Source organism: Tiliqua scincoides, chromosome 4 (assembly GCF_035046505.1).
Source record: "Tiliqua scincoides isolate rTilSci1 chromosome 4, rTilSci1.hap2, whole genome shotgun sequence".
NCBI lineage: Eukaryota > Metazoa > Chordata > Lepidosauria > Squamata > Scincidae > Tiliqua > Tiliqua scincoides.
This window is the reverse complement of record NC_089824.1, coordinates 175,218,495-175,245,503: the sequence shown is the minus strand read 5'-3', so window position 1 is coordinate 175,245,503 and position 27,009 is coordinate 175,218,495. Positions and strand designations below refer to the sequence as shown.

At 44.4% G+C, this 27,009-nt stretch overlaps 1 protein-coding gene across 5 annotated transcripts in view; it reads right to left on the bottom strand.

Moving 5' to 3' along the window:
* The window catches only part of ZC3H11A (zinc finger CCCH-type containing 11A), a 29,459-nt gene extending 10,000 nt beyond the window's left edge, over positions 1-19,459 (bottom strand). The window contains exons 1-9 of one of the 5 annotated variants that reach the window (XM_066623502.1): positions 19,327-19,459; positions 12,484-12,537; positions 10,223-10,428; positions 8,954-9,073; positions 8,476-8,599; positions 6,496-6,699; positions 4,852-4,974; positions 2,560-2,640; positions 2,052-2,153 (exon numbers count right to left, since the gene is read on the bottom strand). In XM_066623502.1, coding sequence (XP_066479599.1) covers positions 2,052-2,153; positions 2,560-2,640; positions 4,852-4,974; positions 6,496-6,699; positions 8,476-8,599; positions 8,954-9,073; positions 10,223-10,276 — 808 coding nt within the window. In that variant the 5' untranslated portion in view covers positions 10,277-10,428; positions 12,484-12,537; positions 19,327-19,459. Of the gene's footprint in view, positions 1-2,051; positions 2,154-2,559; positions 2,641-4,851; positions 4,975-6,495; positions 6,700-8,475; positions 8,600-8,953; positions 9,074-10,222; positions 10,461-12,483 lie in introns of all 5 variants that reach the window. The other 4 variants (XM_066623500.1, XM_066623503.1, XM_066623501.1 and 1 more) reach the window with 4 other exon arrangements.
* Positions 19,460-27,009: the final 7,550 nt, after the last annotated feature.

The window sequence follows — 27,009 nt, the reverse complement described above, 5'->3', positions numbered from 1 at the left end:
AGTCAGTTTTGGGAAACCAGTCTCCTTTTATCACCTGGAGTGCCCGCAGGCTCAGAGAGCATTCACACTTGCAAGATGTAATGCTCTTCCATCAGCCTTGTTATCAGGCAGGTTCAGTGGTATTCCCTACTCGGAGAGGAAATGAAAGTGTGGTAGGGACTGTAGTGAGACTATAACACATACCTTTTTCTACTGCCTACTACATGATGTTTCACGCAAGAAATATCTAGGCCCATTGTTAACTAGGATGCAGGGCTGGGAGGACACAATCATGCTTCAGTCTCTCCTTTCCATACCTGACTCTGAGACCCTTGATAAGGTCACTTCCTTTTTATCTGGGGTAATTGCCAGGCAGAGCTCTGAGACTCTGGGCAGTGTGTGAGCAAAAGACCGATGTCTATGTAGTGTTGACTTTGTATATTTTTGTTTTGTTCTTTCTCTATATTTTATGCCAATAAAGGTCTTACTGAACTGACTGTCTTACATCTCAAAGGGCAGTAAGGCTGTTTTTAAATCACCTATCAAAGGGACATTGTTGTTTTTTTAAAATGGATTTGCTTTAATGTAATTTTTGCCATCCACACAACTTCTGGGAACAAAACGCTCGCGAATAACGAGACTCATATAACTAGTAGTATTGTGTATAGTTATTAGCTTCTTCTAATGATTAGCTTCTTGACTAAACAATAAGCTGAAAGTACCATTTTATAAAATGTTTGACATTCGTAAGTACAGGCGCGCCCCTTATCCACTGGCATTGTGTTCTGAACCCCACCCCCCACCAGGATACGTGAATCCATGGATACCCTCCGAGGCTCCCCTCGACTCCGGAGAGTATTCTGAGCCCTGTGTGCATCTGCCCACAGCCTCTGCGGCCTCAGAAAAAGCAAAAAAAACACAATTTCCAGTTTTTTGTCAAAATTGGAAGTGACATTTTTAATGCCTTGTAAGGGCCTCCCAATGCCTTATAAGGCATTAAAAGTGTCGCTTCCAGTTTTGACAAAAAACTGAAGTCATTTTTTTTCTTGAAACCATCGTTCTGAGGCTCACAGGGGCCGTGGGCCCCTCTGGAGGCAAGGAGAGCACAGCTCTCTTCACCCTTGGACTGCAGAGGTGGGTGCAGGAGGCCCCTCCTGCATCCGCAGATAAGTGAATCCACAGGTATGAGATCCACGGATGCAGGCCCCATCCCAAAAATTACAACAACAGTTGTAGTGTCTGCTATTTGGATAATTATAATTCTTCAATTGCACATATATGTAATTCTATCTTGAAAAAATCCCTTCAGTGGCTTATCTGTATTAATAATTTCTATTTGATTTAGTGACAGCCCAATCCTAAATTGTGCTGGTGCAGCAGCGCTGCATGGCCTATGCTGCACCCAGTGCAGCTCAGAATGCAGTTGGAGTTCTTGTCAGGGTAAGGGGATTTATTTCCCCTGAGCCCTATTAAAGCCCCAGCCATTCAGCTGGCTCAAATCTGGGAACCCTGGTGTAATGCCAAGTGGATCAGGAGAGGGGTTAGGCTATGGTGGAGTGCAACTCCACTGGTTCTACACTCCCAGGCCTGATCCACCACTGTTCTGCCCTCCCCGCACCCAAAAACACTCCCTCTCCACATCCAGAATGCCCTCCCATCACCCTTACCCACCCCTTGCACGCCCAGTGCAACCTTACCTGTGCCAGCCAACACTGCTCCAAAATGCACAGCCAGCCAGCACAAGCCCTTGTGTCAGTGTTGCTAGCTCACAAGAAGTCACAGACACTTGTGACACTTGGAGCCAGCGCAGGGATGGCTGGGCCAGCTCAGGGGCCAGTTAGGATTGCGCTGTTAGTGACTCATAAACATGATAAATCTCAGTTGACTTAAAAAAGGTCAGTTTGAGCCCTTCACTTTTTTACTTCGTGAAGTAGCTAGGTGCTATTACATATTGAAAACACTGCTGCCATGCTTTGCCTGGTATATTTCCATAACACTCGCAAAATTAGTGGAAAGGAAAGATGCCTGCAGAAGCACTAATGCCACAAGTAAATTGAAAGAGTCAGAATTACCTGGTTTTGTAGACAAAGTTACAGTTCTAACTACGGTTCGTACATTTTCTTTCTCTGGACCTGGATGGGTCTGGGTTTCAGCCGCAACTTCAGAGGGTTTGTCTGAGGGGAGAAATACAGTGCAATATTAAGCTCATCCACTATTACAATTTAGCACTCATACAGTGCTTTTGTAGTGTTCAAAGCACTTCACATATATTAGTGATTCTTAACAGCCCCTCTCCCCAGTAAGATAAGAACTATAGCTCCCTTATTACAGAGGACAGTCGCTTTTTAACAACTTGACAAAAAACTAACATCCCATTCTTGATTTCACATCAATATAGAAGCACAACAATCAAGATATCCAGAAGCTTTGCTCCACTTTGACACCCATTGTCTTCAAGAATGATAATAAAATAGCTTGCCAATCACGTATTTTGAGTGGGGGAAAAACCCTTTATGCTTTGTCTACCAGAAGCCCCATAAAAAACCCAAGAAAATTTCAGGAAAAAACCAACCAACTCACCACTTTGCTTTTTTGATTTTTCCTTTATTTTCTTTGACTTGATTTCTTCAAGAGTTTTGATTCCAAAATTCAAAGTATCATCTAAAAAAATGTACATGTTTGAATCACAAATGTATACCTATGATCAGAGATTTAGTATTTACAGTTTCTCTTAAATAGGAGAAAATAAAAAACTTAATGCAAGGTATCTATGGCACTCCAGCCTCTCTAAAAGGTTGATTTCACTATGCTCTTTATTCCATTTACTTTTATGCTTGTTTGAAACAATTATAATAATCCATTGCTGGTGTGTAAGTACTATGCAGTCCTTACCTTATATAAATTCACAACCACCCTGTAAAGTAGATTAGGTTGACCAACTATCTATCTATTGTATTTCTATTCTGTCTTTCTCCCCTGGAAGGAGACCCAAAGTGACTATGACACTCAGGACAACCAACAAAGCTTTATGGTCAAGAAGTGGTTTGAGCCTCCTACCCTTAGACTCACTCAACACACTGTCCACTGTATTGGTTCAGACAATTTTAACAGGGTGAAAGAGTGGACAGATTTACTCCAATCACCAGACCAAACTAAAACTGCCACTGATTGATTCTGAGCACTAAAAATATACTCTCCTTTTTTTATTTTCCTGTGACATACATTTGGGTTCTGAAGGAACAAAGGAATCTTTCAAAGCCCTAAAACTAATTGGTAAGTAAAGAAGAAACAAAACAGAACAAGTCTGTTCTGACCTATCGGGCCTCCAGAAGCCTGAAGGGGGCCTGCACACAGATGGGTGGACCAGGTTGCCCCTGGTAGGGCCTTGCTGCCACAGTCCAGTGGATGATGCAGCTGGCCACAACAGGTCTCCATCAGGCTCCAGATTCTGCGGAGAAGCAGCTGGTTGAGAACAGGAACTGGCAGCTGCCACCCAACTGCCCAGAGAGACCTGGCACCAGGACCGGGGGGGGGGGGGCTGCTGTGAGGCCCCTGAGCCTTCTGGGGCATTGCTTGGTCCTGATGTCAGTGGCCAGTAACTTGCCCTCCCAGTGCCAGCAATGGGGAGGATGCTGCTGGGGGAGCCAGCCCCACAGCCTCTCCCTCTCAAGGTGCATGGAGGGCAGAGAGGAAGCGGGGCATGCAGGGCAGGAGGCTGGACTGGACAGGGTCACAAGTAGCCACCAGGGTGAAAACAAGCAAGATGCACAGATGGCCCTTTTAAGGTCCCTTGGGAGGAAGGAGAGAGAAGAGCAGGACTGTGGTCCCACATAAAGCGCAGGGTGGTCTGTGATGACAGCCTGGATGGATGGTGACCTCACCATCAGGCTGCCAGCTGCAGCCTAAGCTGGTCTGCTTGTGAGCCCTGAGAAAGCCTTGCAGCTAGGGGGGAAGACAAGAGTGCTGATACCCCTTTCCCCTGGGCTAGTCTGAGGCTTCTCCTGCAGCTGATGACCAAGAGCAAACCACAATGGCCCCTCTGGGCTCTCTATAGGCACACCCCTGACCACCTGGCCAGACCCATCCCCTTTGGGGTGGTGCCTGCCAACCCTGGAGTGTAACATCACACAACTAAAAATATGTTACTTTTTGTGCTTGCTATGTCATAATTTCCCTATTCTAGTGATTTTCTTTAAGTAAGAGTTTAAGGAATGCTTGTGCATTGCAATCTTGCAGGTTCTTCATACAGAAAAATCATATCCTTAGAGGTTTTTCCCCCCTGCTATCACTAGTATGCATCAGACACAACTCCAGTTCCCACTTATTATCTTATACTAAAACCAATAAAAACATGTGCAAGGGTGGTTTCAATCTTATAAGCCCAGTGAACCTTGGTGTTCTCAAATCTGCTGATGGGCTGCTTGGCTCTAACAGACAATAATCTCTCTTGGTATGAATTTTATTAGTCTGTAATATGCATTAATCTTGTGAGTTACTTTGTTGATTTGTTTATCTTCTAGAAGTATTTTTAAGCCTTAAAAGGAAAACCCATGAAAGCAATGCAAGGCTTAAAAATGAAGCCCGTCTGAAGCCCGTCAGAAAAGGTCACCTTTACATATCTCCTACACACCCTGCCCCCTTCTATCTCCCTACCTTGATACCCCATCCCCCCCATTTGATTTAAAAATAAAAATATACAGAATATCTGTAAAACCTAAAGTATAAGAACTGAAATTTAACTATGTTCAAGCAAATAAACTTAAGTAGCTCAGTATACTTCAAATGCTAGGTAGCACAAACTACACAACACCTTGCTGAAGGCCCAGGATACCCTACTCAGTTACAATTTTTGTCAAATACATTTGTGTCTACCTTTGTCTTGCTTTGTGTTGATTGCCAATTTCCGGGTGGAAATTACACGCAGTCCATTAGTAGGGTCTGTAGATGGTTGCTGCACAGGTATTTTAGATTCATCACCTTCTTCAGATAATTGATCTGAAAAGAATGAATGCATTGGTAGTTTAAGCATATCAACATTTACTCAGATATACATTCCACTTTAGTTTGATGGCACATGGTAAGAATTATGTACAGGCTTTTTATTAGATAAGATAGTACCCAGGCCAGCCTAAGGTATCTTCAGTAACAGGCATGAACTGTGGCTTGGATGAGCCAAGCACCTACATTTCAAGCTATTCCTGGACCTTGAAAGGATGCTGTACCCCAGGGATGGTCAATGTGCAGCACACCATGTGCCACTTTTTATGTAGAGAATCTTGAACATATCACTGCATCATAACATTGCTTTTAGTGATTATCACAATAGCTAATTAGAGCCTCCACGTCCAAGGGCGGTATACCTCCGAGTGCCAGAAGGTACAGGGCAAGAAACACAGGAGTACTGTTGCCTATTTGGGGCTTTCCAAAGAATCCACACCTGGCTGACTGCTGATGAGGGCAGAAGGGTGGCCTGCAGGGACCTTTAGACCAGTCCTGCAGGACCTGTTCCAAACCCCATACAAGGTGTGTTCACTGTACTTCTGCATAGCTCAGCCCACCTCTGCCTGCCCTCCTCATCCTCAGAGATTATCTTAGATATTGTTGCGGATTATTTCCCCAAAGATGGTATCTCCACCTGTCTGGGCCATCTGGGCTTTGCTGATCTCATCAGACCTCTCTGCCCTGCTCGGCACCCATCACTTTCCACAGCCCACCCCAGGCCTTCTTGGGTAAGCAAGTGACCCACCAATTAGCAGAATTCAGCTCTCTAGCATCTGCCCTATTGACATCTCCCCTGTCCATCATTCTTTTTCCACCTTTCTCCCTGTTTTCCAAGCAGAGCAAAATCAGGCAAAGTAAGCATGGCTGTCCTGAAGGTACCCACTGCAGTGTTAGAAACTTGGCAGCATGCTATGAAAGGAGTAGCAAAGAAATCAAGCAGACCGTAAACTGCTGTGGAACTTTGTTATTATTTAAATGTTTTTCTAAGCAACTTTGTGCGTGCCACTCAGAGAGTGTCCATGTGACACTAGTTGCACACACACCAAGGGTTGGTCACCCTGTTGTAGCCTGATGAGGGGAAGAGAAGGACCAAGGTGCGCCTGACATACTGTTACTAGTGTGCTGCACTTCAGTCCTTAGGCCTCATTCATCCTCCTGTGTCCTGAAAATATAATGCAGTCATGAGAGTGCTACCTACCTTTCCAGGACACAGTACTCATGAAAGCAAGAGAAATAAGAAAACCCATCTCAGCCACGTGAAAGCTCAACAAGCATCAGTGACAAGATTAAAGTCATTTTTCTTGCTAACACCCAGGATTTCAGCTTTGCAGCACTTAATACACAACCTCTTGGGGACACTGCTAACTTTGAAAACCTTGAGATCATTTCTTGCTTTTGTCATTTTAAAATTTTGATTTTAAATTTAAATATACCTTTCTATTTGAGAAAGCTCTTAATACCTTAGTGAGGTATATGAAATACATGAAATGCCTTAGAAAACTTTATTTTCCTCACCATCATCATCTTCATCATCATCTGCAGCATTGATTACAACTGGTGGATGAGTGGGGCTGGGGACATTTTCAGAGTTTTCCACCTTCATTACCCCACGCAGCTGAGGGGATGGATTGGACTGCACAGAGAGCTTATTCTGCTGCAGTGAAATCTGTGCTGATTTAATCTCCTCTTCTGCAGATTCAGAAACATTTAGAAGAACAGCTGAAATAAAATACAGGAAGACCTATAAACTATCAGTTGAAAAAGATGACATGAGATATGAATATTCAAGCCACAATGTATGAACCCCCTTCCCTGATATTAGGATCCCAATCAGCAATGAACTGGAGCAACATTAATCTCACTAGGTATTTTAGGGTCAACTTCTATGGTAACAGAACTAGCATTCTGCCTGTAGAAAGCCCTCTCTGTTGGTGCTGAAGATGCACGGTTGCCAGTGCATCATAAGAGCACCAGCCACTACCGTAGGAGATAATGTTGGCAGTCCAGGTGGATAGTGGATGGGATGGGGGAGTAACAGGGTGTTTCAGGGGAGAAACCGGGGAAGTGCGTTGGGGTGGATTTGGAAGCAACTGTGTACGCTGGATCTTATTCCCAATTTTGTGCTTGCTCATCCCTTGGCTCTTCTTGAACTTATGCCAGCTTTATAGCTGCCATAGGTCTGAGGAAGCCCATAGGCCAGAGGTTCTTGAACTGGTGCATCACAATGCCCCAGCTAGAGAAGCCCTGTTGCTCCCCCCCTTAAGAGGCAGGGCGACGGTGCTCCCAGGATCATGCCATCACTAGGGGGAAAGGGTGATTTTTAAACTTACCGGGGCAGTGCCAGCCCTCTGGAGGGTGCGAGGAACCTGCTGCCCTCTCTGTGGACTGCCCACACCTCAGCTCAAAATGGCAATGGTAACCCACTCCCGGTTTGTAATGCATTTCTGAACTGCAGGGAGACATGCCGAGGGGGCCATGGGTTCTCCACATCCTCCAGAGAGCTGGTGCTGCAACCGGTAAATTTAAAAATAGTCGTCGTCATCATCCGCCCCCCCCCCCCCGGCAATGGCACAAGCCTGAGAGCACAGTTGCCCCGCCCCCACACACACTTACAGTGGCCCCAACTCTACGAGAGACTTTGGGAACTGCTGCCATAGGCCATCGCAAGGCCTTATGCAAAGGTAGGAGAGAAAATATTTTCCCTTATTCTCTCGCAAGTCTCCTGACTGCCCTCCCCACCAAAGCATATAGCATGCACCTCCATAGTGCGGGTGCATATGTCAGTGTTGCGGGGGATACAATTCAGAAAGTTAATGACTATGAAGGTCTCATAGTTTCTATCTGAGAGAAAGTACCAAACAACGAAGGCTAGAAGGCCCTATTCGTTAAGAATACATTTTGATGTTAATCTCAACACTGCCTGCATAAGCACACATGTAAGAATTGTCTTGCTAAATCAGATCAAAGGTTCCTCTAGCAAAACATTCTGTCTGACACAGTGAACAGCCAAGGTACTACTTGGAATTCACAGAGAACAATGGTGAAACCGAACAAGGTGATGATCATCTCTAGTTCTTGACAGCAACATTCAGGGGATTGCTCAACACACAGCAACATCTGGAAAGTATTTTGTGTGACAATTTCAACTGCAACTCTAAAAACTACAGAAAGCGTGGTATGGCTATGGTTAAAGTTATAGGAAGGACATGAAGAATCATTTCAAAAACACAAAACAGCTTGCCAGCAGAAGACAACTCCTTGTGATTGTGTTTCAGCTGCAGGTAGGTCTAGGTTGTTTTGTTTTTACTCTCTGTACAACTCTTAGGTATTTCTGGCACTTCATAAATAACTTACTCCTGTGTAAATGTTACTCACTATCACTTTCCAGAAGAAACTCAAGTGCCTTTTCTTACAGAATCTAAAGCAGTATAAAAATCTGGTGATGGGATGCAAAGCATTAAATTATCAGGACCCAATGGTGAAAATACAACTCACTCTTGCTTGGAGGTAAGAAAAGCCCATCAACAAAGCGCCCTTTGTTGTGGTGGAAAGCACAGTTCAGCTTCTGACAGCCCACAGGCTGATTCTCCCAATAGCATGGAATCTCACTGCGTTTTTTCTGAAGACAGAATAAAAGTTATACATTTACAAAAGGACAACCTGAAAGTCCACAACTTCATAAAGTAGCAACCTATTGAAAATTCCTTCTTTAATGCATGACAGCACACTCCTTGATAACTCCTATCTTGTTTTGAATTAAAATACAAAGTAACCTTACAAAGCAAGAACTCTGCATATTTTCACTTTAGCCACAAGAACTTGTAACATTAAACCTTAATCATCTCTTTATAATTCATGTTTAGCAAAAGACCTCTTGCCAACAATACAGTCTCAACAACAAAAGTTTTGCTTTTACAACTCAGATTGTAGTCAGATTTACCACACTCCTGGAACACACATGCAAGACACTCACATCAATCTCCATGTGTCTAAACCTGCAGACACTCCTGAAGCATCGCCTCTCCTGCCAGAGTGTACAGACAGTTTCATTTCCCAGGGCAGCTTCACAGTGACGGAAGGGGCAACTGTCCCCCTACGGAGGAAAAAAAAATCAGGTATCACCCAACCAAAGTAACAATTAGAAAAAATGAGCCAACCAGGAAAAAAGGATGGGGGGAACTACACACACACACATACACACAATATCTCCTCTACTAACTAGCAAAATAGCAGTCATTATGACAAGCATGCTATTTGGGAGAGTGTTTTGCTTCAACTCCAAGGATGTGACCAGGTGCAGTGATTTACTCTTACTCAAAGGAGCAAATAGCAGGCATTCACGGGGGGGGGGGGGGAGAGAAATAAAGGTTAAGATGTCCTCTCCCCTCTGGCGATCCAATGCCAGAGAGAGGGATTAAGAGACTGTGAATCCACTTGGGACAGGGACTGAACCTTTCATTGACTGTGCTATGTAAATTGCCCCAAATTAGTAAGAAATTAGTCAGAAAAACTGAGCAGAAGCCTAGTGTCAACATACAACAGTGCAATCCTATGCATGTTTACTCAGAAATAATTCATACTATGTTCAATGCGGCTTACTTCCAAGTAAGTGTGTACAGGATTGCAGTCTGAATAAGTAAGACAAAAAAATTTTGTTTTTCAGTCATTGTCATGTTTGCCTCTTTGTGACCCCATGAACCACAGCACACCAGGCCCGTGTCTACTGCTAACTTCCGGAGTGTGTCCAAACTCATGTTCATTGCCTCTGTGACACTAACCATCTTATCCTCTGCTGTCCCCTTCTCCTTTTGCCTTCAATTTTTTCCCAGCATCAGAGTCTTTTCTAAAGAGTCCTCCCTTCTCATGAGATGACCAAAGTATTTAAGCTTCAGTTTCATCATCTGTCCTTCCAATGAACAGTCAGGGTTGGTTTCCTGTAGGATTGACTGAGTTGATCTCCTTGCAGTTCAGGAGACTCTCAAAAGTTTTCTCCAACACCATATTTCAAAAACATCTATTCTTCGGTGCTCAGCCCTCCTTATGGTCCAGCTCTCAGTCACACATTAAAAAAATAGTATCTGCCTTAAAACCTGCCTAACATAACCAAAGTTTCACTGATGTGCTTCAAAAAGGTTTTTCCATATACAAACTGGTTTTACTACAATTCTGCATATTTTTCTCATATGACAACTAACGAATTACTTAGTAATCATTAAAAGTATGCAAAAAGAAACATACAAACCTTGGTACATGTAGAATAGAAATAAAAGTAACAATCGTCGCCTTGGTTAGACATGCTGGGCTGATCTTTACTACAAGCTGATGGTAGAAAGACTAATGGCTGATCACAGGTTGAATCTTCTCTCAGTAAAGACTGGTCACAACTTGGTTTAAATTGGCAAAATCTCCTCCAGGCTGAATTTTCTTGTATTTTCTTTAAAATATAATCTTAGAAAGAGCAGATGGAGAAAAAAGGAAACCTGCACATGAATGATCGAAAGTTTCACTACTCTTTTCGGCTACAATGGCACTGAGTTTTAACATCTAGCAGGCAGGTAAAAACATCTTTCTTCCTTATAGGTTTGTTATAGTTCTTAATTAAAACCACCCTTTAAGAAAAAAAAAAAACTAGGACTTTTTTGGCACAAAACAAAATATTGACAGAAAGGAGGAGTGTTATCAATCATAATGAGAGAAAAACGGAGGCTTCTTGGTATGGGAAATATACAATCTCCCTATAAGCTCTGTTCTTAAATTTAAGCATATGGGGAGAGTGTAAACTGCAGTTTCTTATTAACATGGTAAGGAAAGGGCAAACAATCAAAAGCTTTATCTTTCTTCCTCATGTCTGTGACCCTTTACTTCAGTTTTCCTTCTCCAGACATGTGGTTCTAAAGATGTGGTGACATAACAAAAAACAAACAAACAAACAAACAAAACAAAAAAAAAGGAGGGGTCATTTATCTTGCCCTGTAGGTAATTTGTTTCCTATTTCTGCCTGTCAATGGTTTTGGGAAAGAAAAAAACCCTATTTGAACAATTTTCCCCCATTCAGAGCACAATCCAAACCTTTTCTTAAGCCAGTGCAGCCATCCCCATGCCTGCTCACTAATGTATAGCAAAGCATGTTTGCGAAAACTTGTGAGTTGGCTTGGCTGGTGCCTGGCAGCACCACATCCCATCCCAGCTGGCACAGATAAGGTTGCACAAGGTGGCATGGGGGTTGATAGGGTGGCAGGAGGCGTTTTGGAGGCAGGGAGAGGGGTTCCAAGCAGGTGGAGAGTGGAATGGGGGAGGATTGGGGAGGATTGGGCCTGGTAGGGGGAAGATAATATCATCAGTATTATTTCTGTGTTCAACTACCCTCCCATTTTACAATCAGAAAAAGACTAATGCATTTGGCTGCAGCAGCTTGTTGCTCCATCTGATAAGAATGACAAATATACTTTTTGACTAAAAATAAATATTTTCAGGTATTATTCAATTTCATAAGTATACCAAACAGGGTGATTGTGTTAAATTATATAGAATATGTTTTATGCTCTTAAAGCATCAAAATCTCAATCTGATATTGCATATATTTCAGTTTTTACCCCAAAATCCATGTTTTCCAGAAACAGAACATACACACAATTCTATTATTTTTCCATGGTTTCAAAATTTTAAATCATAATGTAACCGTTGGCAATCCTGATGCATACTTCTACATCAGCATATAGCGCAAGAATAGCATTAGCTGCACTAGTCTATAAATACATAGAACTAGTCTTTACAGTAGGTAGGTATCTCTCTCTCTCTCTGACACACACACACAAATATTGAGGCATGGGGATTAAGGAATATATGTAAACAACAGCAGGGTTAATTAGTATAGAAATACTAATTACTATACTACTGATGTACTGATGTAACTTTACATGTTTAGAGCCATTATTTATGTAATGACCCTATTACTTAATCTGCTATAAATACTCATGTGTACACGGTCTGTCCTATATTTCTAAACGTTCAAGGCAATCTTTCGCTTACAGTCCAACTACTAGCTTTGCTGACTAAAGAGGCAACTCTCTATAGATAACAATGGAATCAAAACTTTTGTTACATTACCAATTTCTGTTCAAGAACATCCTTGGTGTACAAGCAAGAACAGCAAGGTTTCAAGGATGCTATTTTGTTGATTTCAGCAACAGGAACAAAGGTGCAAGGTCAAAATCCTACAAAATTGTATTTTAACACCATTGTGGACTCCAGTCCTGCTTCACTGAATGTTAAATGAAGTCCTCAAGTTTACCTTGTATCAGCCTGTCTTTCTTCTATGTTGCTGAACTAGGCTGAACTTACATATGTAGTTCAAGTCGGTATGAACAATGCAAGAAAATCACTGGGCCTTGAACTGCCCTTGACGATAATTGACTACTGAGATTCATTTTAAATATACAGACTGAATTTTACATGTTAGCACCACCAGTTTCATAAATAAAGTATCACTTTTCACTGATATACCTGGATAAGTTCAGCAGGTTATGCCGTCTTCAAAGACTTCCAGTTATTTTTTTCCTGTAGGTCGAATCAACACTCAATCCATGAATTGATCATAATGGGGTAGAAAGACTTTTCTTCCTCACACTTCCAAGGAAATATCTCATCCACATTCACAATTCAGACAGAGGGAATTACAACTACTGGAGAAAGTAAGTCCATTTGAACACTCAGGAAGACTGGAGATAGCGAAGGGTTAATTGACTCTTCAAAATAAACAGTTCATTTAAAGATGAACTTGCGTTTCAATGTGGCTGCAAAGAAGAAGATCCATCTTCCACAGCCGGACAATTTAATTTTTTTTTTTTAATTAAAAACAATGTTTCAATTTCTGGTCTTCAAGATTCTCTTCACCTATTGGAAAAAAGGAAAAATCTTCCCCCATCTTTATTAACGGTATAGTAAAAAAATACTTGTTATATATAAACTTACATATGTGTATACATATATGTATACTTGTAAACACACGTGTGTATATATGCAACAATGTATATATAGCCAGCATGACGGTAAAAGTTATATTTTGGATCTTTTGCAAATGAAAGTGTTCAAAGAGATTTGGAGAACTTAAGATAATTTTTCATCCAAATACACTTTCAGGTCAATTTTTAACATCACAAGTACCTTTTGTTCTGGAACACCATTCTCAACGGGAGCCATATGGCCTTCTTGTGAGCCCAGTACATTGGAAGGTTCAAAGTTACTGGGGGTTCAACAATGAAATATATTATGTTTATCTGTGTTGTATCTTTGTTTGACCGGGGGGAGGGGGCGCCCTTTTGGAACCTGAGCTCCTAAGGGCCCGTAGCCCCTCCCAAAGGTTGAGAATGGCTGCTGTAGAACAAAAATAGGTACCGACACAAACACAGTATTTCAGAATAAGTATTTTTTAGTCACATCGGGTTGCATAATACAGCATCTTAAAATCAACTGTCTTGGCTATATGAAATCTAGGAATTTAATTGCTTAGTTTTTCTGTCAAGATTACCACTTTCTTTTTTTTCAGCTCTTGGTTTTGTTTTGTCATTGAAAACAGCCCAGCACAAGTGCACAATCAGTCACTGCTTTTGACGGACAATGACTAAAAACATAATACAGGTCCAACACTGCAGGACCCAATGATTTTTCTGAGAGAGAGAGTGACCAAATTAAAATGATAATGAAAAACATTTGTTTGAAATGTTATTTTGACTATATAGACAATTCCTTACAACTGAATACTAAAAGGCTGGAATCTTATTTCCCCCCCCCCCCCCCACACACACAAATAGTATAATTTTTGGGATAATTTTTGAGAGGGGGCCTTCTCCCATCTAAAATCAAGTGAGGAGAATATATTTGTTTTGTGTTTTAATTTAGTCATCCATGTTGATCCTTACACAAAGGGGTTGTCTAAGCTTAAGAAATCAGTCATCAACAACAATTTATTTTTTATGTTTGTCCCCATCCTGCCCCTTTTGGGAGGCTTGATGGACTTGCACTAGGTGATACTAGTGCTCCATAAGGTAAAAGAGGAGGATTCTGTGAAATTCACATTACTACTATTTTCCAGTTATTCCATATTACTCCTGTAGACTGCCTCAGTAACAACCAAAATATATAATGAATAACCTCAACAACAACAAAAAAGGGGTTCAAATACAGTAGTCCTGCCATAAGCAGCACATTATTCTAAAGCATTTCCTTTTTGTAGATTTTTTATGGTACATTTTTGTACACCTTACTGTATGAAATTTTATTGTACCAATGTTAGCTCATACAACTGCACTCAGTGATTTTCATACTAGTTATAAAACATTTTGCATATTATCTCTCAAGTTTTAAAGTATGTATATTTATAACTCTGATCTTTTTTATTGTTACTGAAGCAAGACCTAGAAATCTTGATTTAAAAATTATAAATCTTCGCTGTTTAAAAAAATAAGCATTCAAATAATAACCTAACTAAAATTAAAGTTGGATGAATAACATTCCTACCTTTAATTTTAAAAACAATGAAGTAACTCTGGTGTACTCTGATAGTTTTAGTAGTAGTATTTAAAAACCACTTAGGCTGCAATCCTATGCACACTTTCCTGCAAGTAAGCCTTATTGAGCACAGTGGGGACTGACTTCTGTGTAGGCATGCATAGGATTGCACTTTTAGATTCTCAAGGATGCATTGAGAATCAATGAGAATGCACTTGGTACAATGAACAGTAACTGCCACATTGTAATCCCTCTGCTCCTACTATGTCACATCAACTCACCTGCTTTATTTGGCCATCGAGCATGCAGACAATTAACATGCCTGTCTCACTGGGGATGTTACTAATATGTTTGTAAAATGCTTTAAAGGTCTTAGAGCAGTTGGTGTTAATGATGGGGGGAAAACAGTAAAGAGCAGCATCTGTTTCTGTGCTTCAAGCTGTCCTGAAGCACAGGAAGGCTATAGCCACTGTTCTGTTTAATCACCTCTCCATTTCATGGCAGTGAGTAAACTGATGCATGCCAAAATCAAAGGTCTAAATGGCGGTATATATAATATGTAAATTTGAAACTTAAACATTTAACTTAAGTTAATGTTACAGTTAACTAAATCTTAAGAAGAAACATTAACTGCTTAATACTGTCAAAACCTGAAAAGACTTGACGTTAAGAGATGAAATCTGTTGTACTGACATTAACTGCAAGCTACAGGAAGGTCAGATGAGGATATTTATGGCTGCCTGGGCTAATAATTCCTCTGCCAATATATAGGCATATTTATGTTAACTACCTAAAAACTGCTCTTTGAAATGCTCTTACTGCTGAAGTTGATAGATTCAATAATTCTTTACAATTTACAGTAATAACATATGAAGCAAAAGCAGTACAACTTCCTGAGTTTTTCTGCATTGTTCATTTCAGCAGTGTATTTAATACATACATGAGATTGACACCTCTTACTGTACGTACTTCTTCAACTCTAGCCATAGAAACAATGAAATAAGGGGTGAGGTAACAGAGCAAAAGTTGCAAGAAAGTCAACTTGGTATGTTAAACCTCACAAAATACTAGCTGCTGAACAATTTTGCAATGTTTACAATACTGCCTGCTTTCTGAGACTGGAGACTATACTTCTCTGACAGAGAAAAGGAGATTTTTCAAATTATTCCTGGTGGACCATCACTACCAGAAAGTCAATGGCTGTGTCCAAAGTACACATGTAAAAGAGTAAATGAACTCTCCTCCCACACCCCCAACAACTTTCTCTAGAGCTGAGAGCACCTTTTTCAGAGTCACACAGCAGATATCCTGGTGCAACTATTAGCAAAAATTAAAAAACAAAACAAATGGAACAAAAAAACAAAAAGTGGTGTGTCTTCAGCAGCCAGTTTCTTTTGTCAGCAACCTATGCAACCTTTTAATGAAACACAATTCTTTCAAAGATGAGTTGCTAGACCATTCCACTAGGACAAACCAATTGAATCAATATCCATTCTTTTTAGGCGAAGGTGCTAAAAATGGGGATCTGGGATTGTAAAACGTACATTCCGAGACATCAAGTCATAGCTGGAATTTCATTTGTGTCAACACAAAAGCCCACTGTTATGTCATTCATCTCATTGTCACTATCAGGTTTGGTGGCCACAGTCTACTGGATAAGATGTATGGGAAGCAGGTGCATAATGCAGAGGTACCAAACTTAGTCCCTTGACTGAATTTCATGGGTTTTTTTTCTAAGTACAGCATGTAGATGTTGCACCTCATGGGGGTGGTGGTCTCGTACTTTTTTGTAGTAATGGTTCCATATAGCACATTTCCTCTCCTGCAGTTCTTATATCTGGATGTCCAAGTCAGTATTGTCATCTGTAAGTTTTGTTTTCTCCAAACAAGTGAGAATCTATTAAAATTGCAAAAGTTGTAGTAACTGGATCAGTATTTTTAGCCAAAGTCTTAGACAGCTCTGGTTTCCCAAGGTAGAATTCACTCACATCTTTCTACTTTTTGATACAGCTTGGAAACAAGCCCAGCAACTCTTCAAAACCACCAGTAGAAATATCAAGAAATGGGCTCCATCTCATCAAAGTTTATTCCACAATAGATTAGTCAGTCTTTAATACCACAAAGTTCTGTTGTTTTGTTGCAACATACTAACATAGGTCCCCATGTGAAACAGGCATACTGGGAATGTGTTCCAAGTAGCTACTCTTCTACTGTCCAGAGAGGTGGGTGAAAGAGGGCACAGTTATCTTCAGTACTGCTCATTTGGTGTTCTGCCACATCCTAATGTGAAGCATGGTTTGCTTCAAGACGATACTGACATGGTGATTTTCCAGAGGCAGTGTCCGCCTTGCACATTTTCCATTGCATATGACTCATCAGGCAGACTGCAGGGTCAACTGGTAATAAATGCTAGACTACAGAAGTCTTTGATATCAGAAAAACTCACTCATTTGACTGTATTGCTCTCTACAAACAAACTCTTACTATCTTGCACCAGAGAAGCAGGCAAAGCAGCTGGAGTGGTGCCTAAACTTGTAGGTCTCAATTCCAATGCATTTCCTGGAAGAACTAGTATTTTGTGGCATGGCTTCCTGTTAGAGTAGCTCTGCACTTTGTAAAGCAATTGTGTATCCTGCAGGCACTCAGATATTTCCTGAAGCAAACATGTAATGTATGAATGACAGGCATGTGTCCCTATTCAGTCAGAATTCCCAGACACATGTACATGCGTATTTAAAGATGCAGGTCTTTCATCTACACTTCCTGTGTTTGCTGCAAAAAACACCTAAACATAAGTACCATAAGCAACAACAACAGAGAGCTGCTCAGTCCTTAACCCCTTCTTTTCACTTATTTCAGCAAGCTACTTTGTCCCTCTCATTGCTCTCTGTGCCCTGGGAAGAAACTATAGACTCCTACCACAAAAGTGCTGCACCTTCTCCAACCAGGAGATATTGGCACACTATGTTAGCAGGTGCTTATTTTCTTTCTGTATCCAAAATGAATGTGAAATGAGTTCTATGATTTTATTAGAAATGCAATTATAATTTATATTTATCATTGTTTATTCTTCTGTCCAGGTCATTAAAACCACAGAATAGCAGTTCTATTTTTTAATGATGATAGAATTATACATCACTTGTCCTAGGACATTTCACTTCTAAACATGACCCATGAAAAATCTTCCGATCTTTGAGTGTAGCATGCACCAATGATAGCAATTTGTTTTTGAAATGAACCTCAAATGCCACAAATAAAAAACCATGATTGGAGATTGTATTTTTGTAAATAGGGTGGTCATATACTTCAAAAATATTTTTGCACAGTAACAGCAAGATGCCACTCAGAACTGTTTTCTAGATGGGTTCTTACAGTACAGGAATTAAATCAACCACTGAGACAAAATCAGGAGCTAGAGTTAATTATGATTGCAACTTTCAAGGTAGTACTAAATACAACACAGAATTTCTTAATTATAATCACCTAGTGATGCTATAAATTGTATGCTTAAGATATTACTCCATGTTGGATACATTTTTTTTTAACCCACACAATTACATACTCTAAATCTTTATCCTACTTTTATCACCTTTGGGTTAGGCCAGTAAATTTAACTCCTTTCCAGATGCCCACAAGGATCTGAGGAATGGGAGGAAAGGGAAGATACTTTAAACAAATCTTGAAGAACAGGAACATGATGGCAAACAGTTGGTCTACGGACAAGGTAGCCAAAGAGTGAGTGGTACTATGGATACCACTTGTATGAAAAGCAAAAATGTTGGAGAGGGGGTAGATTAAAAGGGAATAACAATATTACAGAGAGTAAAAAAGGCTGATTAACAACATATATAATCAGAACATGAGAAAGGCAGGTAGAGGGTTAAAAAAGGCTTCAGAAATCTATATAGGTAAGCCAAAAACTGGGCTAGGGGCCTAAAGGAAGCCACTCCCATCCCACTGAGAGACATTTTATACAGCTGCAAAGGGTCATGGGAGTCTTTAGAAGAATGCTCTTAGCAAGTGGCAGGTCCCTCATACCCCTCTGTCTCAACCCCCAGTCAACTCAATCCTGCCCAACACTCTGCAAGGCAGAAAAGGTGGGCAACTGGTCAGAGACAACGGGCTGCATACATTCATTCTCTCTCTCTGGTGGCGTGGTGGGGAAGGATCAAACCCTACAGCAACGCCCAGGGAGCCTGAGAGACAGCACCCCCCCCATCCCAGTGTGCCCTCTCTGGGCAGCCTAGCTGGGAGGTTTGGCCAAGCCTCTATTGGCATGGTGGGGAGAACTGAGCCCTACACCCAGTGAGCCTGAGAGACCCCGGCCCCACCCCAGTGTGCCCTCTCCCGGAGGTCTGGCCAACCCCTCTGATGAACCACTTCCTGGAGAAGCGTCATGCTCAGAAGCAGCGGCAGCCTCTGTTTGCCAGCCTCCCCCACACTGCGAGAAGGGAGTGTGGCGACTGAAGCGCCACTTCCTTCCTCGCCCGCGATGGGCTTTGTCACTGCGCGCCCCTGGCAGAAAGGGGGGGAGGCACTTCTGTTACTGGCCACTAGGCCTATCCGCGCTCGCTGTCGCCCTTCCCCAGTCTGCGGGGGCAGCCAACAGTTGGAGGCAGCAGTCACCCCCCGCCTGCCCGTTCCCTGGGCCGGGGGCGGGGAGAAGGCGGCTGAGGAGTCGCCGCCGCCACCGCGGACATGGCGCAGAGCCCAGCGGCGGCTGGCTGCGGCCCCCAGGCCTCGCGAATGGCTGCCTGCCGTCAAGCGCGGGCACGGAGGCCCCTACGCAGGAGAGGGGCGGGCAAGGGGGCCCTCGTCACCCGCGCGCACGGACTTTACCGAACCCCGAGAAGGAGCCGCCGCCGCCAACTCTCGTCGAGCGCTCCGTCCACACACGTCGGAGGCCCTTCCCCTCAGAGAGAGCGCGCGAGCCGCAGCCGTTAGCGCCACCGCTGCCAGCCTCCAAAATGGCTCCCGTCATCAACCTCTGCCCGGAAGCACAACAGTGGGAAGGGGCGGGGTTGCTCTCACGTAGGGCGCACCGGGCCTCGGGATTAGTTACCTCGAGAAGGCGAGAGGGCAGTGCACGCTGGGAGATGTAGTTTCCAACCCCCTCTCCGAGACACTCTTGTGGGAGGTTTGTGGTTTCGGGGCTGCGCGGCGAACTCAGGCGCGTCCGCTCCCACCACAGTGCGGCGGCAGAATGCTGGAGCTGTGGAACGAGCCGTACCATCAACGACATGGGGGTGGAGGGCACCACCCCTGAGTGGGAAGTGAATGGAGAAAGCACAGCCCCGAGGGGGGAGCCAGCCAGGGAAGGGGAGCGAGGCTGGTCCAGCCCTTGCACTGCTTCCCTGGGTCGGTGTCTGGCTGGAGTTTCAAACGCAGGAAACCGTTGAAAACCGTTATTGTCCCCCCCACGTTGTGAGATGGCAGTGTCCATTTTCCTACCCCTGAGTTCTATGGCATCATCTCACTGCCTTTGCAAACCAGGGATCTGCGGTGGGTAGGGAGGCAGGGGAGGCAGAGCCTCCCCACCAGAGTCCTTCGAAAAGCGCCGCTGCCGCGTGAGGCTCCCAAGCACCCACAACCCACGCACGGAGTGCCCGCCCCGCGCTAGCCCAGCACCGGCTGGCGCTGGGCTAGCACAGGCGGTAGCCAGGCGGTGAGGCTTGCAAATGTACCTTATGGCATGCGCTAGCGCGGAACGGGTGCGCCGCGCGTGCGTTGTGGGTGCTTGGGTGCTTCACATGGCACCACCTTATGGCACGCGGTGGCACTGAGCCCAGGATTGGGCTCTAAAAGACTTTACTCTAATTTGGCCCATAGGTCGCATCATAAGAACATAAGAAGAGCCCTGCTGCCAAAGGCCCATCTAGTCTAGCTTCCTGTATCTCACAGTGGCCCACCAGTGGCATCTGGTGGGTGGCAACTGGCAGTTGCAGGCCAGTAGAAACAGGACAATAAAGTATCATAACTAATGAGCAATCAGATCATGGCAACATCAACAGAAAGCCAATCAAAATAAGTGCATTTTCACCTTGTGGCATTGTGAAATGGGCCTCCCAGGTGAGAGAGCTCCACACTCTGGGCATTACCACTGAGAAGGCCTCATCTCATTCCTGTCAACCAAATCCCCCTAAGCATCAGGACTCTGATGTAGAATGCAATGTTTGGGCAGGTTCACACAGGAGACAATTTCTACCAATTGAAGCTTCCAGCACCTTTCAAAGGTAGACCCATTAAAGCAGTGGTTCTCACACATTTAGCACCAGGACCCACTTTTTAGAATGAGAATCTGTCAGGACCCACCAGAAGTGATATCATTTTTGGAAGTGACATCATCAAGCACAAAATTTTTTAACAATCCTAAGCTGCAATTCTACCCACACTTACCCAGGAGTAAGTCCCATTTACTGTCATTGTTAAAAGAATATACAGAGTAGCTGGTTAAAAGTACTGGTCTGTAACATTTCCCCAAATGTAGTCACATACCATGGTAGCATCAAGTCTAATATATTACAAATAAAATATTGAAATGAATGGGGACCTACCTGAAATGGGCTCACGACCCACCTAGTGGGTCTTGATCCACAGTTTGAGAAACACTGCATTAAAGTGTATTACGGTAATCAAGCCTGGATTAATGTATACCTGAAGACAATTGCTGTGCTGGATCTGCAGAGTATCCATCTCTAGTTGCTCCATACTCAGACCACAATATTTTCATAAGAAAAGAAGATTCAAAGTGACTAACAATATAAACTAAACAATATATAAGCAAAGAATAAACACAACAGCATCAATAAGCAATTTTAATCTTACCATCAATATAAGAGATGCAATCCAACACAAAATTAGTAAGCTGGACCAAGAGTATCTGTGACAAATGCCAACAATACATGAATTAGAAATACAATTTCAAATATCTGTATAGGCACAACAAGCAAAAGTACAAGGGGCAGATCAATAGTAATAACAACTATCACATCACCTCTTCAAAACCACATAAAACCACCTCCGCACAAGATAATTGAGGGCCCAATCCTATCCAACTTTCCAGCACTGGTGCAGCTGCAATGCAGCCCCTAGGCAACAGAACAAATGTGCCCTTACCTTGTGGAGGCCTCCATATCTACCCTCCCATTACAGGATGCAGCGCACACCCCATTGGCAAGGCTACACCAGGTTGGAAAGTTGTATAGGATTGGGCCCTGAACACATGTTCCTGTACCTTGAGAAGGCCCCAGTGACTGCCCCTCTACCACAGGAGGCAGTGCACACCTAGGCCGTATGCTTTAAGACCCTCAAACCATAATTATTCAGTGTTAACCTCCCTCCCATATCGATAAAATAAATCGGGTGTCGGCATGTTGACTTTTCAACAACGCCATAAAATGACCGCAGTGAGGAAATAGCATCGTTTTTGCACATGTGTAAAGAAATCATAACAAACTGGGTTTCAGCCGGAGACAGTGTGCATGTGTCACTTGCCTCTGACCTGTAGAAAACTGATTTTTTTGACCTGCAAAAATGTGTAAAATATACGTACAATGTGGTCCTCCTACTGAAAAGTTTGTAGACCCCTGATCTAGGGCTCTGGCTCCATAACCATGTGATCCACGAGAACCTGAGACGTGGTCCATGAGGTCCCAGGGGTGTTTCTGGGCAGCAGGAGGTCAGATCAGGTCTGCGAGGGGGCTGGGATTGACAGAGGCCTCCTCGGCCAAATCCTAACTCCCTTCCTAGCCTTCTCAGCATTACACTGGGCTTTCCAAAAGAACATAAGAACAGCCCCACTGGATCACGCCATAGGCCCATCTAGTCCAGCTTCCTGTATCTCACAGCGGCCCACCAAATGCCCCAGGCCCAGGGAGCACACCAGATCTGTACCAGCTGTATAGCTAGCACAGATCTGAAAAACCCCATAGGACAGTCTGGGACTTGACATGGGGTAAGGGGAAAAATATCCCCTTTAGGCTGTTTTACTGAACACAACACTTTAATTCTGAGTAAAATAAATAACAGTTTTCAGACACCTCTACATGTCACTGATGACGCCACATGCACTAGCCAATGTGCGCTCACAATGATGCTTATGGAGCCACTTTCCACACAGCTCAATGGGCATGCTTGATGATAAAATAAATTCCAGAGGCAAAATATTTCTAAGTCCGTCCCTTGGTCTTTTAAAAATCAGAATTGAGGCTTAGAGCACAATCCTGGGCTTTGCACGCTAGCTCAGCACCATAAGTCAAGTTTGCAAAGGAGGGGCGAGCGCTGGTGGTTGTCCAGCTGGCTAGTGCTGGGCTACCCCTGGGTAGGCACCCAACCTTTGCGATTATGGGAGGGAGAGATCCAGAGCCTCTGTGTTGGGCTCACTGCCTTATACAGAGGCTCTTGAATACAGAGCCTCTACGGAGGTGATTCGAATATCCCCATTGTGGGCTACTCTCTTTACCCTGGGGAAGGGGACAAAAGTCGCCTTCTCCTGAGAAGCCACTGGCAGTTGCCTGAGGGGTGCAGGATGCGGCGGCAGCCATTTTAGTGCCAAAGGAGCACTGGCCTCAGAGAGAGGCATCTTTCCCTCCTGCTTCCTGACTTAGCCATCAGTGGCCAGACAACTGAGAGGGGGGTTAAGGGGGTAATTTGTACCAAGGCCAGGGTCAAAAAGAGCCAAAGGAGGGGCCCCATAAATTTCCTAGGATCTTACATTTTCCGATCTCACCCAAACCCGCTGACTGCATGGGATGCTGGGCATTCAGTGGCAACAGCTGCTGCCGCAAGCCATATGCGCTGGGCTGAGGAAAACTGGCCTGCTACAATAGCTCTTTGGCTTGTGGATCTGCTTTGCATGAAGGAGCTCATGGACACAGCTGTGAAGCTACAGTGTAAAGCTTCTGAAAGGGTAAGTCTTGCCTCACAAACCTTATAGAATTCTTTGAAAAGGTCAACAGGCATGTGGATGCGGGAGAACCCGTGGACATTATATATCTGGACTTTCAGAAGGCGTTTGACACGGTCCCTCACCAAAGGCTACTGAAAAAACTCCACAGTCAGGGAATTAGAGGACAGGTCCTCTCCTGGATTGAGAACTGGCTGGAGGCCAGGAAGCAGAGAGTGGGTGTCAATGGGCAATTTTCACAATGGAGAGAGGTGAAAAGCGGTGTGCCCCAAGGATCTGCCCTGGGACCGGTGCTTTTCAACCTCTTCATAAATGACCTGGAGACAGGGTTGAGCAGTGAAGTGGCTAAGTTTGCAGACGACACCAAACTTTTCCGAGTGGTAAAGACCAGAAGTGATTGTGAGGAGCTCCAGAAGGATCTCTCCAGACTGGCAGAATGGGCAGCAAAATGGCAGATGCGCTTCAATGTCAGTAAGTGTAAAGTCATGCACATTGGGGCAAAAAATCAAAACTTTAGATATAGGCTGATGGGTTCTGAGCTGTCTGTGACAGATCAGGAGAGAGATCTTGGGGTGGTGGTGGACAGGTCGATGAAAGTGTCAACCCAATGTGCGGCGGCAGTGAAGAAGGCCAATTCTATGCTTGGGATCATTAGGAAGGGTATTGAGAACAAAACGGCTAGTATTATAATGCCGTTGTACAAATCTATGGTAAGGCCACACCTGGAGTATTGTGTCCCGTTCTGGTCACCGCATCTCAAAAAGGACATAGTGGAAATGGAAAAGGTGCAAAAGAGAGGGACTAAGATGATTACGGGGCTGGGGCACCTTCCTTATGAGGAAAGGCTACGGCATTCGGGCCTCTTCAGCCTAGAAAAGAGACGCTTGAGGGGGGACATGATTGAGACATACAAAATTATGCAGGGAATGGACAGAGTGGATAGGGAGATGCTCTTTACACTCTCACATAATACCAGAACCAGGGGACATCCACTAAAATTGAGTGTTGGGTGGGTTAGGACAGACAAAAGAAAATATTTCTTTACTCAGCTTGTGGTCGGTCTGTGGAACTCCTTGCCACAGGATGTGGTGCTGGCATCTAGCCTAGACGCCTTTAAAAGGGGATTGGACAAGTTTCTGGAGGAAAAATCCATTATGGGGTACAAGCCATGATGTGTATGCGCAACCTCCTGATTTTAGAAATGGGTTATGTCAGAATGCCAGATGCAGGGGAGGGCACCAGGATGAGGTCTCTTGTTATCTGGTGTGCTCCCTGGGGCATTTGGTGGGCCGCTGTGAGATACAGGAAGCTGGACTAGATGGGCCTATGGCCTGATCCAGTGGGGCTGTTCTTATGTTCGTGGCTGCAGAAGTAAGTTTTGATGTGCACAGGACACTTTCCATTCTCATGTGAGCCTAAATACAATGCTAACTTTCTGCAATGATTTCCTATATTTCAGGGAGACTTAGGGGTGGTGTTTGGTTTTCTGTATTACTGTATCTAGCTGCCAGCACTGCACAAGCAGGTAGACCTGGGCTCTGCATTGGGAAGCCCAGTAGACCTGGGCTCCAAAGACTTTTCCAGCTGTTGACACTTCCCCCCACCTTGTTTTGCACCCTCCTCCTTTGGGTACGGGATCAAAAGTAACTTTGTACCCTTGATAACATTTTTCTCAGAGGCCCTGGCCAGTTGTTTCTGGAAAATGCTGCCAGGAAGGCTTCGAAGGCAGTCACCTTGCAGTTGGCACCCCCAGAGGCAGACTGCTCCTGCATGTGCAGGCTCCACGTGGCTCTTGCAGTGTCTGGGGGAGGAGCATCTAGAGGCCCGGCAAGAGGGAACCAGAGGCCACAGCTGCTCTTCCCTAAGGCTGCCCCTCAGCTACCAGCACTCAGAGAGACTACCCCTGCAGCTGGAGGTTCTTACAGCAGTCTAGAACAGCCACTGCTGGGAGGTTCCTCCTCCATAACGGAGCCTGTTTTCCCAGAGAAGCCCTCTGGCGCCCCCACAAACCATCCTGTGCTGTGGTGGAGGCAGTGAATGAGAGTTCCACACAGGGGCCCTGCCTCTAGGAGGCTTCTGGAAGGGCTCTGAGCACCAGGTCTGAGTGGCACTGCCAGGTTCTACCTGTTTCCAGTGCTGGGAATACCAGCAGCTGGGTTCGAGGGTGTAGCCCAGTCTGCTGGGAGCCTACAGATACTGAGAGCAGGTTGAGTCCTGGGCCCACTGTGTGCAGGGGGGCCTTCAAGTGGGGCCCTGCTCCTTGAGCCCTTCCTCCGCCCGCAGACCCCTCCTCCTTCCTTGGGTGGGGCAGGGCAGACCTGGCTGGTTCCTAGACTGCCCAGATATGGGCACCCTAGGAAACGACCCCTGGACTCTGGTAGCACCAGGTGCTTTCCTTTTCCCTCCTGGCTGTTCTGCAGAATCGAAAGAGACCACTGACACCAAGCTAAGTTTAAGGTTTTTTATTAGGAGGAATGGAACCTGAACCAAACAAATGGAAAGACCTTATTTCAAATTCCCCCTATTGAGAAAGGACCTGAGGCAGGCAAGCAGGCACTAGGCAGGCAGAAGGCAGCAAGACTTGAGGCAGGCCAAAGGCTAGAGGCTTGATGGAAGTTCCCCTCTGGCTCTCAGCTCCAGCAAGAGGCTCTCTCTCCCAGGGCTCCTTCCAGCAGCTCTCTTGCAGAGCTCAGAGTTCAGATCCTCTCTGCAGCTCTTCCCTGGTACTCTCATCCTGCAGCTTGAAGCTCCTATTGGCATCTCTTCCCTGGTGGTCTCAGCTCTCTGTGCTGGTGCAGCCCCTTTTATAGCCTCAGTGGCTCTGCACACAGCAGCCTCTACCTTTTCTCCACTGGTACTGCAGCCTTCTCTCCTGCAGCAGTTTTCCATTTGGTCCTTCAACCCTCAAGGGCTTGTTACAAAGTACTCAATTGACTTTCCTTAACAGTGAGCCCATTGGCTCAAACAAAACTTTATAATGATTGGCTCAGACAAACTCAGACTGACTGCCTATTGGCTCATGAAAGGCATAGGCTATGATCCCCTCAGGCCAATTTACAGCAGTCAACTGAGCCCAAGTTCTGCACATATCATGGCTCTTGTGAAGCCTCCCCTGTCAGAGATGCTCTGACCTGGCCAGGTCCAAGGGACCCTGTGCCACCTGTGTAGACCCCCCAAGGGCTGAGGAGTCCCCCTGCAGAGTCAGCCAGGTCCCCCTGCAGGGTCTAAAGGACACAAGCAGAGGCTTGTTTGGGGTACCAGAATTCAAGGGTTCCTGTCTTAGCTGTGGACATGTCTCCAAAGGAGGGAGAGAAGGGTGTGCAGTGCATGGAGCCAGCACATGCAGCAGCTCAGGTCTAGGGTGACCAGAACATGTCCTCTTTTTCCAGGACATGTCCTCTTTTTTAGCCTCATGTCCTGGGAAAGAACTTAATGTCCTCCTTTCCCCTGTGAGCAGGCAGCTCATAGCCTTCTTGTAATTAATAAATTATATGTCATATAATTTTAAATGTTATCTTCTTCTTTAGTGTTTGTCCCGTGTGGGGGTGGGGTCCGCACTTTTGGATCAGAGTCGCCATTTCTCTCGGTCGCAGGCTTTGTTCAGGTGTAGGTGGGTG